Consider the following 17543-nt stretch of genomic DNA (forward strand, 5'->3'; position numbering starts at 1 on the left):
ATATGATTGTCCAAGACTATATATGTAATTTTTATGCATTTCATCCAACCAATGTAAAACAACTAACACATTTCTTTACGTCAGGAATGAACATATAGAGCTAAGCGTAGAGTTTACAAATAACACAACTAAAACTTGAACTCTAATATTATGTTAAGATTGAGACTTGAACCAACTCAATCCCAATAGCTGACATCGTCAAGTAAATTTGTACATTATTGTAACATAATGACCGGTCCCGTTATATTTTCTAAACATTCTTACAATTGGACAGATTCACCTTCATTATATTTTAATTTTCCATATCTTGTTAATTCATATTCAATCTAATTACTAATATATATGCACGCACAGCCTATCCAAAGGTATTAGCATATATAAACAAACCATCACATCCAGATATATAACTAATTCGATTTCTCTATGTCGAAGCACAATAAAACCAAATTTAATACATCATTTTAAAATTAAATGGTCGATATTAGAAAGCACATCAGTCAACCTACCGAGAAAAAAACCCAGTATACATGGGGGTTGTGTATGAGCAACCTGCAGACTTTTTCAATAGAACGAAAACTCGCAATTTTTGAAGTACATAAAAAATTGTTTCAATGTATTTACAAGCACAGAAACCGAGTTTTGAATTGATCCATACTGTACAAGAATAAACCATGAAATATTGATACATTGGCTTTGGACGCATGCTGTCGGGTGGCGATCATGTTACTTGGATACATCAATAATTTAAGAAATGGCAGCTCAGAAAATGGACAGCTGCCTTACTGCGCACATATTATACACAACTATTTCTGGAAACAATACAAATATGCTCAAAAAACTCAATCCCGCTTAATAGATATGTGTTCGGAGAAACAGGCTCACACTGGACAAGAGAAATTAGAAATGAATACTGATTTAGCTAAATATTCACGATATCTGGTACTTCGTCCTCGAACGTTTTATCCCGTTTCTTTTTTCAGGGATTTGTCATTCTCGAATCTTATCGTCTTTTTTGAGCAAAAAATTTAGTTTTTTTTCCAGCTGCAAGCCAAAAGAGAGGGTTTGTCTCACTTGAATGCAGGAAGTAAATATTATCTCGTCTTTGTGCAGTATGTTTCAACTTGCAAAACATGATAATAGAAAGAAATGTGAAGAAACCGAAGATATAAATTATGCCATTAAGGAATATTGAGAGGAACGATATTAAACGTGAGGCAATTAAGACATACCTGAGAATTTCTAGTCTTCAGCCTCTGAAGTTCTTCAACCTTACTTCCAATACTGCGGTTTGAAACTTGTTCAAAAACGATAGGGGAAAAAGACAAGAAGCTCGGAACACGGAGAAGAGTTTCACCGCATACCTTTGTTGCATTTGAATCACTTGAGCCTGCAATTCTCGCTCCTTTGCTGAAGTGGGGATAGCCTGCAAAATAACCAGAAAAAACTTTGTGAGAATGGAATGCGAGAAGACAACAAGGATAATGTCTTGGAAAAAAACAATGTATGCGGTTCATTATAACATTGAAATGATAATTCTATTAATTGAAGTTTTTTTTTATACCGCAAGAAACAATACCTGTGGTAGATCATTCATTCCAGCTTCTGAATTCTCAGCAGGATTAACTGCACATAGGAAAACCAAAGGTCGTGTCACAAAATCGAGGGGGAAAAACTTTAGAGCTTTAGACATACAGCGCGGATGAAAAATAAGTGGCAAAGGATTAGCTAGATGCAACTAAATAATAAAACGGGAATGAAAACACAAACATGCCAGATATTGAATACAATTACCTGAGGTTTGCTCCAAGAACTTGATTAATTTAATTATCCCTTCCTGTCAAGACAAATGGACACAAATCAGTAATATCTAATAAGAACAAGTGCCATACAATTGAGAAGAGCTTCTTACTCTTTGCATGGTGTTCTGTTGCAGGATGCCTTGTAAAGACGGCAGAACTGAAGCAGCAGTAACACTAGGAACTATTTGGCTTGAAGATGCCCCAAAGTGTGGGTTATTGGAGCATATAAGACCCTACATATAAGAAAGGAAGGCAATGGTTACAAAGTCATTGCCTAAAAGATTATTGCTAAGTTTTATGTACGCATTATTTGATTCATTATTACCAAGGTAATTTTCATAGAATAAGGGATTATCTAGCCGAAAATGTAAATCATGCAGAGTGTTAAATGCTATACTACAAGGCCCAAGTCACAGCTGAAACACCAAGTCAGGAATTCTATGATTTGCTAAATTAACAATCACTTTGTCAGATGTAACTAATACATTGGTCCACTGCATACTAAATACGTGATAATACATGGCACCTTTAATACTAGAACCTGTAATGCATCTTCCATGAGTTAATATTTTCTAGACAACCATTTGAACTCATTATTTACAGCTTAAGTTTGAAATGCCAGACAAGAATTTACAAGCTCCTCTATTGATAGTAAATGCAATTAGTTGATCAGTATAAATTTGGAAGCATGCAGCGATATCCAGTAACGATTCAACAGATGAATGTGATGACATACGAGTCCACTCATAAAGATATAGCAATGCTCAGGCCTAGGATGTCAATCAGTCCAATCCACAAGAAATGAGAACCATACTCCATAAAGAGTTTATTATGGGTCTAAGTACAAGATTTCATAGACATGGATGTTAAGGCAACATAAGAATGCAAATTGCTATAGAAAAGGACAACCTTTCGCATTAGAAAGGGCAAAACTGCAGATTTTAAAACATCTAATTTTCAGCACGTGGCGGTTACTGAGATACTTTTGGAATTCAATTTCTAGTCACCATGTTAAAATGATGGGGAAAAGAGCCCATTATGCGGACACATCAAAATTATAGAAAACATATCTCAAACAAAGACAAAAACTTGTGAAAGACGCTGAAGAGACAGTGTAACATGTGACTTCCTACTCTAGCCCTAAAATCTAGGCTTGCCCTCTCCCAAAACAAAATCAAATATATACTTTATTTCGTCAAAACAATCTGCAAATAAATTTCCCCACAACATTTATTCCAAAACACCCAAAATAAAACTGTAGGAAAATCAGGAATAAAAACAGAGAGATTAGTGGGATATGATTTGTAAAATATTGATGAGATTAGGAAGATTTGATCTTTATTTGTTTCTGATTTTTAGCAAAGATTTGTACCAAATAAATGTATTCATACCTCCTCAGAATAATATAATTTATCGGGTCTATTACCGTAAACTTTTATGGTATCAGAGCAGGTTCTGTCATGGCAGACACGACCAAAATCACCAATACTGATTCTTCTGCAAATAAAACCATCACTACCATACCTGGGGCTTCTTCTTCTTTAAACCACACAATTACAAGCCACAAATTAAATGGGTCCAATTATTTACAATGGTCGCAGTCAGTCAAACTCTTTATCCGAGGACGAGGCAAGTTCGGATCTCTCTCTGGAGCCACGATGAAACCCGATCCAAAGGAAGGTAATGTGAAAATTTGGGAGGCCGAAAACTATACGATAATGTCAATGTCGTGGCTAATCAATTCAATGGAGCTAGGAAAAACTTATATTTTCTTAGCCTCGGTCAAAGATAACTGGGAACCGGTGAAAGAAACCTATTCGGATTTGGGCAACTCGGTTCAATTGTTCAAGATCAAGTTATAATTGAGGGAGACCAAACAGGGCTATAATACTGTAACTCAGTATTATAATGTTTTGAAAAATCTTTGGCAGGAATGTGATATGTTCATGGGTTTTGAGTGGACTTGCTCCACCGACAGTGTGAACTACCAGAAGATGCTCGAGAAAGAACATGTATTTGAATTTTTGGCAGGTCTTAATAAGAATTTGGATGAGGTTCGTGGAAGAATTCTTGGCCGTAAACCCCTTCCAAGCACCAGATAAGTTTTTTCGGAAGTTCGCCGAGAAGAAACGACGTGACTTGTGATGTTGAGAGACACTACTAGCCCAATTTTGGGAGGCCCAGTATCAGAAAATTCTTCCCTTATGATCAGGGGCTCGGACGATGTACAATCTGGTCCTACAAACAAAAATGGAAAGCCTTGGTGTGATGTCTGTAAAAAAATTTGGCACACTAGGAAGAAGTGCTGGAAGATACATGGAAAGCCCACTGAGCTGAAGGAAACGAGCAAAGTCCAAAAAGCAGAGGGCTATTAGTAATGGCAGATGAATCATCAACCACACCGAAACAAACAGATTCAAATCTATTCACTAAAGAACAGCTAGACCAACTGTAACAGATGTCCGGTTCAAATCAGTTAAATACTAGCAGCATTCCTTTCACTTCCTTGGTTAAAAAAGGTACATTTCTGTGTGTCTTAAGTTCGAGTTCACAAAATTCCACCCTTTGGGTCACTGACTCGGGAGCCACTGGCCATATGACAAGTGATTCTTTGTTGTTCTCGAGCTACAACTCCAACTGTCAACTCTTCCTTTGTTTTTAATGATTGTGATGTGATGTTGTGGCACCAATGGATGGGACATCCAAACTTTGTGTACATAAAAATTGCTTCCTGATTTGCTTCAGAACAAAAGGCCAAATTTGTTTCAATGTGAAATTTGTAAAATTTCTAAACACTATCGTGCATGAAAGTTCAATGCCTTTTGCTTTAGTTCATAGTGATCTATGGGGACCTTCTAGAGTGACAAATATATCGGTAGGTGGACTTCTAAGAATTTTTTTAAAATGATTAAAACTCAATTTCAAACAACAATTCAGATTATTCGAAGTGACAATGGCCGAGAATACTTTAATGTTGTTCTTGGAAACTTTTTGACAGAAAATGGGATAATACATCAAAGCTCTAGTAGAGATACTCCAACACAACATGGAACTGCCAAACGAAAAAATAGGCATATACTAGATGTTGCTAGGCAATTATGTTTCACTCCAATGTACCAAAATTTTTTTGGGGGGATTCAATACTGACGGCCACTTTTTTTAATAAACAGGATGCCATCTAAAGTATTAAAATTTCAAAGTCCTCTGGGTGTTCTTCAAAACAAATTTCATCAAAATCGTTTTTCAGCACATTTACCTCTTAGAAAATTCAGTTGCACTAGTTTTGTACATGTACATGCACACGAAAGAGGTAAGTTTGATCCTAGGGCTGTAAAATGCATTTTTTTAGGGTATTCACCAACAAAAAAAGGATATAAATGCTTTGATCCAAAAAGAAAAAAAAAACGTTTGTAAGTGCTGATGTAACATTCTTTGAAAACAAGATTTTTATCCCAAAACTTCACTTCAGGAGGAGAGAGAAACAGAAGATCAGTTTTGGTATATGACACAAACACCACCATCAAACTTTATAGAAAATAATTCTGGCTCTAATGAATCTGTTCAACCTGGTGCCATTCCTGTGGTTCCTATGCATGATACACATTCACAAGAAGCAGGGGGAGTAGTTGACAGATTGAAGAACCAATCGGAGCTTTGTGTGTACAGAAGGAGGAAGCTGGGTGAAACACAGGAAACTCCAGCACAGCAACAGGGCCAATCTGCCGAACCAATTGCAGGTCCAATTCCATCTGATCAACATCAAAACCTGTCCAATTCAGGTCTGATTCCAAGTTCTCAGGGTCAAATTTATGATGACATTTCTAATCCTTCACCTAATCATATTCCAGATGTGTCTAATTCTCTTCTCTTAGAACCGGATGATTTAGATATTCCAATAGCCCATAGGAAAGGCACCCGGAGTTGTACTAAACACCCCATTTCTAAATTTGTGTCAAACACCAACTTGTCAACCAAATTCCGAGCTTTTGTCGCAAAGTTAACTGAGGGGAAAATATCGAACACAATACACGAGGCACTAACTATTCCAAAGATGAGACTTGGGAGTTGGTATCAAAACCAGAAAATAAAACAACAGTTAGTTGTAGGTGGATTCGATAAAGAGGTACAAGGCCAGGTTAGTAGCTAGGGGTTTTACCCAAACCTATGGTATAGATTATAAGGAAACATTTGCTCCAGTTGCAAAACTCAATACCATTAGGATTCTGTTATCACTAGCTGCTAATCTAGACTGGCCATTATACCAAATGGACGTGAAGAATGCCTTCTTAAATGGTGAATTGGAGGAAGAAGTTTACATTGATATTCCACCTGGTTTTGAAGATGATCCAGTCAATGGAAAGGTGTGCAAACTTGAAAATCGTTATATGGCCTTAGACAATCACCTAGACCTTGGTTCGAAAGATTTGTTAGGTTCATGAAGAGCCATAGCTATAATCAAGGGCAGTCAGACCACACCTTGTTTTATCGACATTCTGTGAATCAAGTGACCATTCTCATTGTTTATGTGGATGATATAGTTTTAACAGGAAATGATAATGAAAAGATAGCACGGGTTCAAAGGTTACTTGCTGCGGAATTTGAACTCAAAGACCTCGGGCAGCTTCATTACTTCCTTGGGATGGAAGTGGCTTGGTCCGAGAAGGTAATAGTGATGTCTCAACGCAAGTACATGCTTGATATGTCGAAGGAAACCGGATTATTAGGCTGCAAACCAGCCAATACCCCTATCGATCCAAATATCAAGCTTGACAACAATATAGAAGACAACCCGGTTGATAGAGGCCGATATCAAAGACTTGTTGGTAAGCTCATTTACCTAGTACATACCAGACCAGATATCTCCTTTGCCGTGGGATTAGTGAGTAAGTTCATGCACAAACCACAGCAAGTTCACTATGATGCAGTCTTGAGGATTCTTCGCTACCTAAAAGGTTGTCCTGGCCGTGGCTTGTTCTTCAGCAAGAATGAAAGTAGAAATATGCAGGTTTACACAGACTCGGACCGGGCAGGAAGAATCAGTGATAGAAGATCCACAACCGGCTATTGTTCCTTTGTGTGGGGCAATCTTGTAACATGAAAGAGCAAAAAACAAGATGTCGTAACATGAAAGAGCAAAAAACAAGATGTTTGTTTCAAGAAGTAGTGCTGAGGCAGAGTTTAGAGCGATAGCTCAAGGCATGTGCGAGTTGTTATAGATTAAAAAAGTGTTGAATGAACTGAAATTGGAATTTGAAGAACCCATGAAGCTCGTGTGACAATAAGGAGGCGATTAGCATTGCTCAGAACCCAGTACAACATGATAGAACAATACATATTGAGATTGATGGTCATTTCATAAGGGAAAAGCTGGATAATAGTCAAATTTGTATGACGTTCGTGCCTTCAAATCAGTAACAAGTAGATCTATTGATAAAAGGGTTGTTCTTTCCAAATTTCTTAATTTAATTAGCAAGCTAAACTTGTTAGATATTTACACGTTAGCTTGAGGGGGAGTGTAGGAAAATCAGGAATAAAATCAGAGAGATTAGTGGGATATGATTTGTAAAATATTGATGAGATTAGGAAGATTTGATCTTTATTTATTTTTATTTTTTTTAGGAGTTTTTTAGGAAAGATATGTACCAGATAAATGTATTTATACCTCCTCAGAATAATATAAATTTATTGGGTCTATTACCATAAACTTTTAAAAACCAGACAATGCCAAAGTACATGAATTTTTGAAACTCGTCAACTTCAAATTAAATGAACGAACAATGACGCTATCAGTTGATTCCCAGTAAGAGAAGATACATATCACCGTCTAATCAGCACAGGAAACTGTACTATGTCATTGCATTTCACCATAATCAAATAAAATAATAATAATGCAGTTGCTGTTACAGTTACTAACTTAATCTATACCTTTGGACTCAGATCCGCCGAAGTGACTTTAAAACGTCCCTTGCGTTCGACAACAGCACCTTCAGATGCCTCCTCCACTGAATGCATGTTTAAACACATAGAACATAGATATCACTGAAGAAAAACTCGCACATGTCTACACAGGGCAATGTTTAAATGCATTACCTGTAACAGAATTGCTGACATCTTTCTTTTGACGACACTGCAAAGGACCACTATAGTTCCGCTCATTCAGATATCTTGGTTGCACATATTCCCTTCATATTTATAGGAAAAAATTCAATACTCCAGAAAAAGTAGCTAAAATGCCAAAAGCCAGAAGCAAGTCAAAGTATAGGATATGCATTATAAATAGTCAACAGAGGACAAGATGATTAAGCCTCCAGTGAACTTCAAAGCACACTACACAACACTATAAAGGCCATTCAGTACACATGTTGCCACTGTCAAAATTCGAGCTCTTTTAAAAAAATTTCCTTGATTTCAGGGCCAAAAAAAAAAAACAATCTGTAACACACCATCAGATTTAGAGACATAAATCGACTAATATTAGAGTTTACAAATTTAAACAGCATGCTTCTGCAGTATATCTGATGAACATTTTAGAACTGAAAATCCAATGCTGAAATTCCCATAATCATAATAATATTTTCTCTGACAAAAACCTTTTTTTTAAGAAGACAAAAAGGAAAACCCAAATCTTTCACTCGCATTATTAACCCATGCCCTTTGAACATATCCTTTTCTCACGCCTTATAAGGAAAAAACAAGAGGAAGAATCACGCAAGGACATTTATGATAGAAAATTTGTTAGTAAAAGATAAATTTAGGTAAAACTGAATGAATCACAAGTAGAAATGTAAAACCCGCAACTTCTATTAGTGAACATTCAAACTCTATACGTTAGCAACCACAACCGTGCTCTTTATGAATGAATCACAAGTCGAAAATGTAAAACCCGCAACTTCTATTAGTGAGCGTTCAAACTCTATACATTAGCAACCACAACCGTGCTCTTTATCATTCAACTACCAACACACGTGCATTTAACTTCTCGAAATAAAATTTTGTATTCTACACCGTAGTTAAGAGTATTATACCTGTCTCCATTAATAGCCAACTTCTTAGGAGATGAAACATAGTCCTGTAATGGTGAGCCACTCGAATATTTTTTAAGCCCTGCATTGAAAGAATGCCGCACAGACCCACTTAGGCCAATGTCATAACCATCAAATCTCCCTGACTCTTGCTCAGTACCTGTCGAAGGTTGCTGCTGAATTTGTAACTCAGAATCTAAACGGGCAGAATCTCTTGAACTTGGACTGCCAGCACCAATGTCATCCTCACACACATCAAAGCAACCTCTGCATTTAGCAGAAGTTTCCCATCAGTTAAACCTTTCAAAGGTGCATTTGCAGAGTCATTTCCTAAACTCGCACTTGTATAACCCAAGTGCAAAATAACACTAAGATTGATGAAACCCTGTCCCCGTCTTTACCCTCTGCCCTGGACTTTCCTTCCCTCGACAGTAGGTAAGAGTTTTGATTTGCCTCAATTCATCTAACTTTCTTATTTTGTTATTAATTTTTATTATTCATAGTTTTTTTTATTTATTGATTTTCAGTTCTCTTGACAATATCAAATCAGATAATACAACATTTGAATTTTTAGGATCCGAAAGTGTTGCATAATTCCAAGCAACATCCTTTCGATTTGGTGGAATGGTTGTACTTGACATTATAAATTAAACTGAAACTCATAAATCAAAAAATAGCAAACAAAAACTATAAACAGTAAAAATTACTAAGAAAATAAGAAGACCATATGAACTAATAGGCCAATTAAACTCCTACCACTACTGAGGCAAAGAAGAGGTGTAGAGGTGAGCGTGTCATAGTTTCATCTAGTCGTTATTTTAATAAAAAGAGGCAAAGGGCAATTTCTGCCTCTATTAGAAATAGTTTTTTTTTTAAAAAAAAACGCCCACAGGCTTATTCTCTGAACCGTGCTTCAGCACGTCTGGATGCAGAACACGAAGAGTGGAACAAGTGGCGCACCGTGGAGAGTGGAGAGCGCGTAAGCCCACGCTATGTGCACTTTTTGACAACTATGACATCAAGTGATTAAAATGATGATGTTTATGATTTCATGTATCATATTTTATTTTTATCACATTTTAAAAGAATTTTAATTTTCTTTTTACGGTTTTTTTAGAATATTTTATTTCTGTAAAATGTGCGCTTCGCTTTGCGCTTAAATCCCAAGATACACGAGAGCTTTAATGCGCATTGCGCTTCTATTTTTTGAGTAACCTAAGTATCCGGTTTTCGCCCGACTAATCCCAAAGAGGACGACCTTCTCTCCTAGTTAACCCTCCAGGTAAATTTGAATGTGTTTGTAGCATTGTACACATTTGAAACTGACTCTCATTTAGCTTTGATCTTTATGGCTTAAGTCTCCTTTGGACTTGTGACCTTCATGTTATCCTCCAAACGCACACCTAAGTCACGCTTTTGGTGTCCGTATCGCTCTTTTAGTTATATGTTATTTGTGCACCCAATACAATTATACACGCATAAACATTATACAAGCATAAACACGAGTGCTTGTCTTTTTTTTTATAAGAAATGATATTTTATTATATTAGGAAAATTAACGTTAGAGGTTACAAAAGACAGATAAGTTATCCGCAATTACTTAAAAGATAAAAGACGCTCCGTTACTTCAATAACAAATAAAACTTTAATCCTAACTAGATCTGAAATCAATAAATGCTTAAAATCCGAGTGTTTCCTTGTCTTCTAGCAAATGTGCTTATATAGGCCTCATGCATATCCAGAACCTACTCACGCAGACGACAAATAGAGGTGATGTTGTCAAGCTCATCAAATCAAGGTTATGAAGGATGAACAAATAGAAAGAAATTCCTTCACAAACCATTTGGCCTATGATATAATGACCAAGAGAATTGAAACAGAAAATGAGTCTAAAATCTTCATTCATTCCGGTTCAAAAAATAAATAACTCGTAATTATGGAGTTCTTTTTCAAACATGTAACAGGGTGGATAAGAGAGGCAAGACACTGATAATCGGGAGAGAAAAGTTGAAACAATGAGGATTTTTCAAACTTCGCAACATAATGAAGGATTAATTTTCAGTCTGATATCATTTCCTCGCAACATAATGAAGGATTAATTTTCAGTCTGATATCATTTCGAAAGAACCTTTTCTTTTCAGAGAACACAAGTATCAAATCACTCTTGCTATATTGAATGTAAAATTTATGCAGATTATATGATTTTGGATCTCTCAAAGATAGGCCTAACAACTGACGAGCTAATCAATTATTGGCAAAAATAAAAAAGCATAAACCAGTAACATAGATAGATTGATATCATACTTCAGTGCCTGAAGAGGTTTACTAGGAAAGGCAGTGAGTGAATTCTCCAAATCATGAATATCATTGAGCTCATCCTAGGAAAAAAATAAAAACAGACTGAACACATCAGAAGAAAAAATTGAAGGGGTATAACAAGAAACATGCAAAAAGTAATAAAATACTGACAAAGCCAAAAATAAAAATAAAAAATAGAAAAACAGGGAAGATGGCAAGTATAGCAAGTAGCAATTCTACCTCCAATTGAGGGTCTATATTTGAATGATCAGCTTGCTGTGGAGAAGACTTCCTCTCCACAAGAAAACCAACATCATCGTGCCTGTTCAAGAACTTCCCATTCACACTTGAATCTTCGAAATTTGAAATCAGATCATCTTGTATCTGCATGAAACACAAAGGAGAAAGACCTGATTGACACTAGCACTTATAAGAACTGAACCCATTTCACCAACTGATAGTGGACTGATCGCATACAAGGGCAGCTTGATTCTTCAAGTCTTCCAGATTGAAATTCCAGGCACTGATTCCTCGAATGTACTCTTGCTGCAAACAGCAAAGGCTCATCATTGAGGTTGAATGGAATCTTCAAAACTCATGTATAACAAACAACATTCCTATACAAAGACAAACCGACTCATCCAAAATCACATCATATCCACATTCGACATTTGGACATGACAAGACACACGTTTGCTCCTCGGCCACATGTTTGACATTCCAATATCAGTCCATATAATTAATAGAAGATATGGCACTAACCTGTCTGAAAGTTCTATCGTGTATATTAGTTGTATTTGAGTTTAACTAGTTTATATCAGATTCATCTGACATGGCAGGTATCTCACCTGTGATAGTTGTTCTTTGTTCTCGTATAATGCCTTATTTTGAACCAGAATGTCTGCCTCCTTTGCCTGAAATGGCAAGTTTCTCACGTAAATACCTTTAGCTTCGAAATGAATAAAATAAAATAAAATGTTAGTTCATCTCACCTTAAGCATCCTAAAACGTTCACCAAGAGGTGGCATTCCATCAAGGATAGTTCGGGCAAGATAATCACTCGAGCGTGCATTTTTAAAAAAAGCATGTTTCAAAAGCTTTTCTGAAGAGGGTCGTTTTTTAGGATCCTTCACCAAACAAGCTGCAACCATTTCTTTGAAAGACTGCAAGAAGTTGTATTGTAACGACTTACAATAACACAAATATTCAGAGGCAAAACTTCTAAAAAACAAAATAAACCTTCGAAAATCTTTTGTCTCTTTCATAGTCCAGGCCTGGTGGTGCGTTTTGTAGGGTCATTAGCAGAACCTGAAAAAATGAGGAAGTTCAGACCTACAATATCCTAAACATTTAGATGCAAACACAAATTATGAACAGATGGCATTATCGACCTTCATTGGTGGGTACTTAGAGAATGGTGCGTGACCATGAGCAAGTTCAAGTGCTGTTATTCCTAATGACCATATATCGGCTCTGTTAACACAAATATAAATTGAGAATAATGAGAAGGATACCTGGATTTGATAATATCTGTATCGAAAATTAGCAGGAGATACTCACTTAAAGTCATATCCATGTAATTGCTGCATTACTTCAGGAGCCATCCTGTATCATATGTTTATTTTAAACCTAAAGGTTATTCGAGGCCAATATAAATGGAAACATCAAACATGTTACAAATAGCAATCATGTGACATCCCTTTACAGTAGCTAACATACCAGCACGGAGTTCCAACAAAAGTATTTCTAGAACGCTGACGATCACCGGTATCAAACATGCAAGCAGCAACACCAAAGTCCGCTAATTTAACAGCACCGTTAGTATCAATCAGTATGTTCCCTGCCTGCAATAAAAGTTTTGAAAAAAGGGAATTTTAGAAACAGCTGGTCGGAGGAGCACCATATACCAATCCTATAGCACCTGAAACACATGTTAACTTCCAGCATAAATGTCATGAAGAAAATAAAAATTCCCAGAGCCAAACAGGTATATGATATTACGAAAGGAAGCTCAACATTTATTAAGAGAACCACGCCCAAAGCCACATAGATAAATAAAGGAAGCTCAAATGTTCAGAGATCAAATCAGAATATCAGTGAGAAATATAATTTGAATCGGAACACGTTTCTACCCAAACACAATGGATTTAAGATATGATTGTGTTACGGTCCCGAGTTATGGATGGTGCATTAATGGGTGATGGGATGAGGGGTTTGAAGCTCATTGGAGAGATGACCTCATGAGTTACGATCTCGTTGACGAATTGAGTCTCATTCAAGAGAACCTCGCAATCTAGTGATAAACACTTTCGAGTTGTTTTATTTCATTCCCATGACTTCCTTAAATACAAAAAGTCATCCAAAATGATAAAGATAAATCTGTAAAAATTGCAGAGTAACTTCATAATCTAATCCTCAACGATAAGAAATCTTTTATTTGGAAATAACTAAACTAAATTTGTGAATAACTTCCTGATATAATCCTTAATAATGATAAGGATTATTATTTATTTTGAAATAACTAAATTAAAAGATAGTAATAAAATCCTATGAAGATAAAATTAATAATGATAAGGATTATCATTTATTTTGAAATAACTAAATTAAAACTTCCATTGAGTGAATCGTGTTTTTGGACAAGTTCCTCTGGTCTGGCCTGACCTTCGGTTGGATTCGTTGCAATATCATTGGGTTGTTCTTAGGTAGTAATGCCCTAAACAGATTGCTTAAAAAAAATTAAAGAACCATCTGAAAAACATGTACCTTCACATCTCTATGGATATGCCCGTCAGAGTGAAGATAAACAAGAGCTTTGACAACCTCGCGTAACAAGGTAGCAATCACTGGCTCCTCAAAACCTTCTGGATAAGCTGATTTGATTATATGAAGGCAAGATCCTGCGGCCATGTATGGCATTACAACCCATAGGCAATGACCAGTGGTGAAGGAGCAGTGAGCCCGTAACACATTTGGATGGTCAATTAGGGTCATTGTCTGTACTTCACGTCTGATGCCATCCTGTTGATATGGAAATGCAACAAAAAACAATAAAAGATAGAATTAAAGACCCCACAACATTTGCAATAGTCACCTTTTTTATGAAATATGGAAAATTAAGAACTATACTCACAGTTGTGAGTAACACATAGTTATGTATATCACACATTTTCATGGCACCTGGTATTTCTAAATGTTTATTATGGCCAAATAAAATCTGTATTGTGACTGTTTATTGACCTTCTGTTAGTGATGTGACTGATACGGATTTCTTCATATCCGAAGAGAGACACATCTCCAATAATCAGAAAACAGAATGATTTCCAGAAATGTGTTTTCCGCAATGCATGTTCTCCTATTCAAGCTTCTCAATACTTTTATGGTACAAAATATTCCACCAAATCTGCACTCTACCAATATGAGTAAAGTCATACATTGGCTGAAAATGTGGAAGGATTCAACAGGTGACTTTTGCCACAATATGAGTGATAAAGACATTAAATTGATACCCAATTTCAAAGAAAAATATATATATACACCAAAATGAGGAATTGTCTAAAAATAGACTCAAAAAAAGATGGCATACCAAGTCATTATTGCACTTCTCGAGATCAAGAACCTTGATTGCAACTATCTCATTAAGAGGCACACAACGAGCTTTATAGACAGTAGCACTGACACCTTCTCCAACTTCCTCATTTAACTCATAATCATCAGCAGTAAGTGGAAATTTTTTTGGTATGGCTTGTGCCATGACTTTCTACACGAGGAAAACTTCAAAATGAAAATAGTGTACTTCCAAAAAGAAATAGAATTGGACAAATCAGCCTACAAAGTTTCAAGTCTCTAGCAAATCCTCCCTTGATAGAAGTAGATCGGTAGATGTTACATAGTGCAACTGAGCACTATGAAGGTGATTATTTATCCAGTCACTGACCAATATCTTAAGTTACACAAAAATGTACTCCGAACATTTCATTGTTCCAAATTCCAGAAGATCGTTGTTCAATAAGAAAAAAACAACCACGTGATGGATTAGGTGACAGCTGATGATAAACCTGTCGAGCAAAATGAAATAATCAATACATATTAGAGACAAAAAAAATGTGCAACTGGGAAAAAAGATAGCTTAGACACATGTTAATTGGATAGCATTCATGCATCGTACTATTATCATCTGGTGCTGCCAATGAATGGAGGTACATAATTTTCAGTGTGAAAGCACTCGTGATTCGCCCACTAAATGTTTTTATGAATTTGAATAGAAATCCCAATTTCAATACAACTTGTCTTAACCCAAATGTGTACAGTTATACTCTGAAACTTTACAATCTTCTACTCTAAAAAGGAATCATCAAATACCATAATTTGCTAGTAGAAGTAGGTAACTGGGATTGTTGTATTATGAATGCTTGCGTTCATATACCAAAGAGAAGGGGACGTGTGATGCTGAAGCTAACATAGAGAGGTTTGTGTGGACCAGATATTAGGACTGAATGTTCTCATCTCGTGTCTACAGATTATCATGAGAGAAAAATTAATATAAAAATTAAATAATGTATTCGGAGATGAAGATTGGATTGTTGCCTCATGCTAATTATTCGATTGTGCTTTGTCAAGACCTGGATACTTCTATGTCATATTATGATGCCCTTGATCTATTTCTCCACCATAAAACACCCATTACCCACTCCAGCCCAAAAATATTGATTTCTTTATATATTCCCGCCACAATTACATGAAATTTTTTTGCACGCAAACGGAGATAAACCAACGAATGTGAACAATACACATATGCATTACTAAGATAAACAATTCATATAATGACGATCATAACAAAACGAATAAACATCCCGTAACAATGTGCAACATTAAAGGAATGGCTGATCAACAAGAGACGAACACCTATTTCATTCAATCAAAGAGCTTCTGGCCCTGTAGTCAATCCAGCCAATTGATATAGATCATTGATCAAACAAGATTTGCAAAATTAATATACACTAATATTCGCACAGCTCCCATATGGAAGATGTTAATGTCGACTTACCTAGGACTTTTGACACCAGAGAACTTCCGGAGGATCAAGAGGCGCAAAACCACGCTGTTCTGCGGGTATTGATAAATCTTTCATACTACTAGTCCACCACGGACAATATCAATAATGTAGTTAGATATAGCTATTCGCCTGCAGGCCGTGCGGGAGGAATCTTCACCCTTAAATTATACCGCTGAATAAAAACAATAATTTATTTTTACCTTCGGCTTTTCAATTTAATTTACTTAAACAGAACTTTGAGAATTCGTGAATTAAAAAATTCAAATGAATTAACATTGAAGTACGCGAAGGATGAAATTCAACGATTGATTAAGAGAAAACACAAAATGTTGAGTAACTGAAAAAATTCTAACCCAAAAGTCTTAGAATTTATCTACAATAAGTCTACAACATTTCTTTCAATTCAATTTTTTACCTGAGTATTTCCTCTGAAGAACATCGATGAGCGTTATGCAGAAACATCCCCAAGATCCATAGATTAACTGGTGAGAGTGACGGCTTCGGCTGGGTTTATTCTTCGATCTGCTGAAAATCTCCCACTCCTGAAGATAAATACTGAGTAAAAGCATCAAACTTTGAATGGGTGACAATTGCAGGAACTGGGTTACAAAGCCGAAGACTGGTAAACGTTTGTGGGCGGGCGTGGCGTATTTATTACTGTGGTTGAAGCGGAAGGGATGGTGGTCAGTTTAGGGATATTTTGAGCGCAACAGCTCTCCGCCTTATTTTTTAGTCAATATTTACAAAAATAAATAATAATTTTGATATAAAAATTATTTTTAATATAACTTAATAAAATAATAAATTTATCATATAAAATTTATTCGTGAAAACTTCTCACACAAAAATCCATATAAGAAGAATAACCTAAATTTTCGGTTTTGTCGATTTGCTATGGATTAATGTAGCCCGGAAATAATAGTCAGTTCTTAGAAGAAAAATGACAAGTTGACCAGACCAATAGGGTGAGCAATTATTGTCTTTTTCCTGAATCGAACAAACCCTCAGTTTTACTGAATAATAAACTAAATCAAACCAGTAACAATGAAAAAATAAAAACTTATATTTACGGTTTGATTTGATTTTTTTTCCGAATTAGTTTGGATTATTTTTAACAATATTTAAAATTTTTGAGCTAGCTGTTATAAATAAACAATGTTTGATAGTATGATCGAATATTTCACGTTTTTATTAAAAGTTATAAATAATGACAATAGTGTAAATCCGATCATTTTAACTCATACAAAGTTCCAAACCACGTTTCAATTATTCTTTCAGCAAATAGATTTGTTTCTCAACACCAAGGGCGGATCCGGGATTATATGTTTGGGGGACCGGCTCACCACCAACTATGAAAGTTTTAAGTTGGGT

At 35.9% G+C, this 17543-nt stretch overlaps 1 protein-coding gene across 6 annotated transcripts; it reads right to left on the reverse strand.

The window, feature by feature from the left end:
• Positions 1–665: 665 nt before the first annotated feature.
• LOC140958176 (serine/threonine-protein kinase BLUS1-like) lies at positions 666–16897 on the reverse strand. Of its 6 annotated transcripts, none has more exons than XM_073415530.1 (23): positions 16588–16897; positions 16164–16344; positions 15054–15174; positions 14703–14876; positions 13883–14137; positions 12839–12963; positions 12680–12724; positions 12511–12592; positions 12359–12427; positions 12112–12282; positions 11968–12033; positions 11597–11665; positions 11360–11503; positions 11126–11199; positions 8825–9088; positions 7890–7981; positions 7725–7801; positions 1910–2032; positions 1792–1834; positions 1577–1623; positions 1362–1423; positions 1230–1281; positions 666–1041 (listed from the first exon to the last, which is right to left on the reverse strand). In XM_073415530.1, exons 4-23 carry the CDS (start codon positions 14868–14870, stop codon positions 988–990), a joined length of 2082 nt encoding a protein of 693 aa, XP_073271631.1. In that variant the 5' UTR covers positions 14871–14876; positions 15054–15174; positions 16164–16344; positions 16588–16897; the 3' UTR covers positions 666–987. The 6 variants fall into 6 exon arrangements, with proteins under 6 accessions (XP_073271631.1, XP_073271634.1, XP_073271633.1 ...); XM_073415533.1 differs by having other exon boundaries at positions 8825–8903; positions 8982–9088; positions 14703–15174; XM_073415532.1 differs by lacking the exon at positions 15054–15174.
• Positions 16898–17543: the final 646 nt, after the last annotated feature.

This window comes from Primulina huaijiensis, chromosome 15 (genome assembly GCF_012295235.1).
Source record: "Primulina huaijiensis isolate GDHJ02 chromosome 15, ASM1229523v2, whole genome shotgun sequence".
Lineage (NCBI taxonomy): Eukaryota > Viridiplantae > Streptophyta > Magnoliopsida > Lamiales > Gesneriaceae > Primulina > Primulina huaijiensis.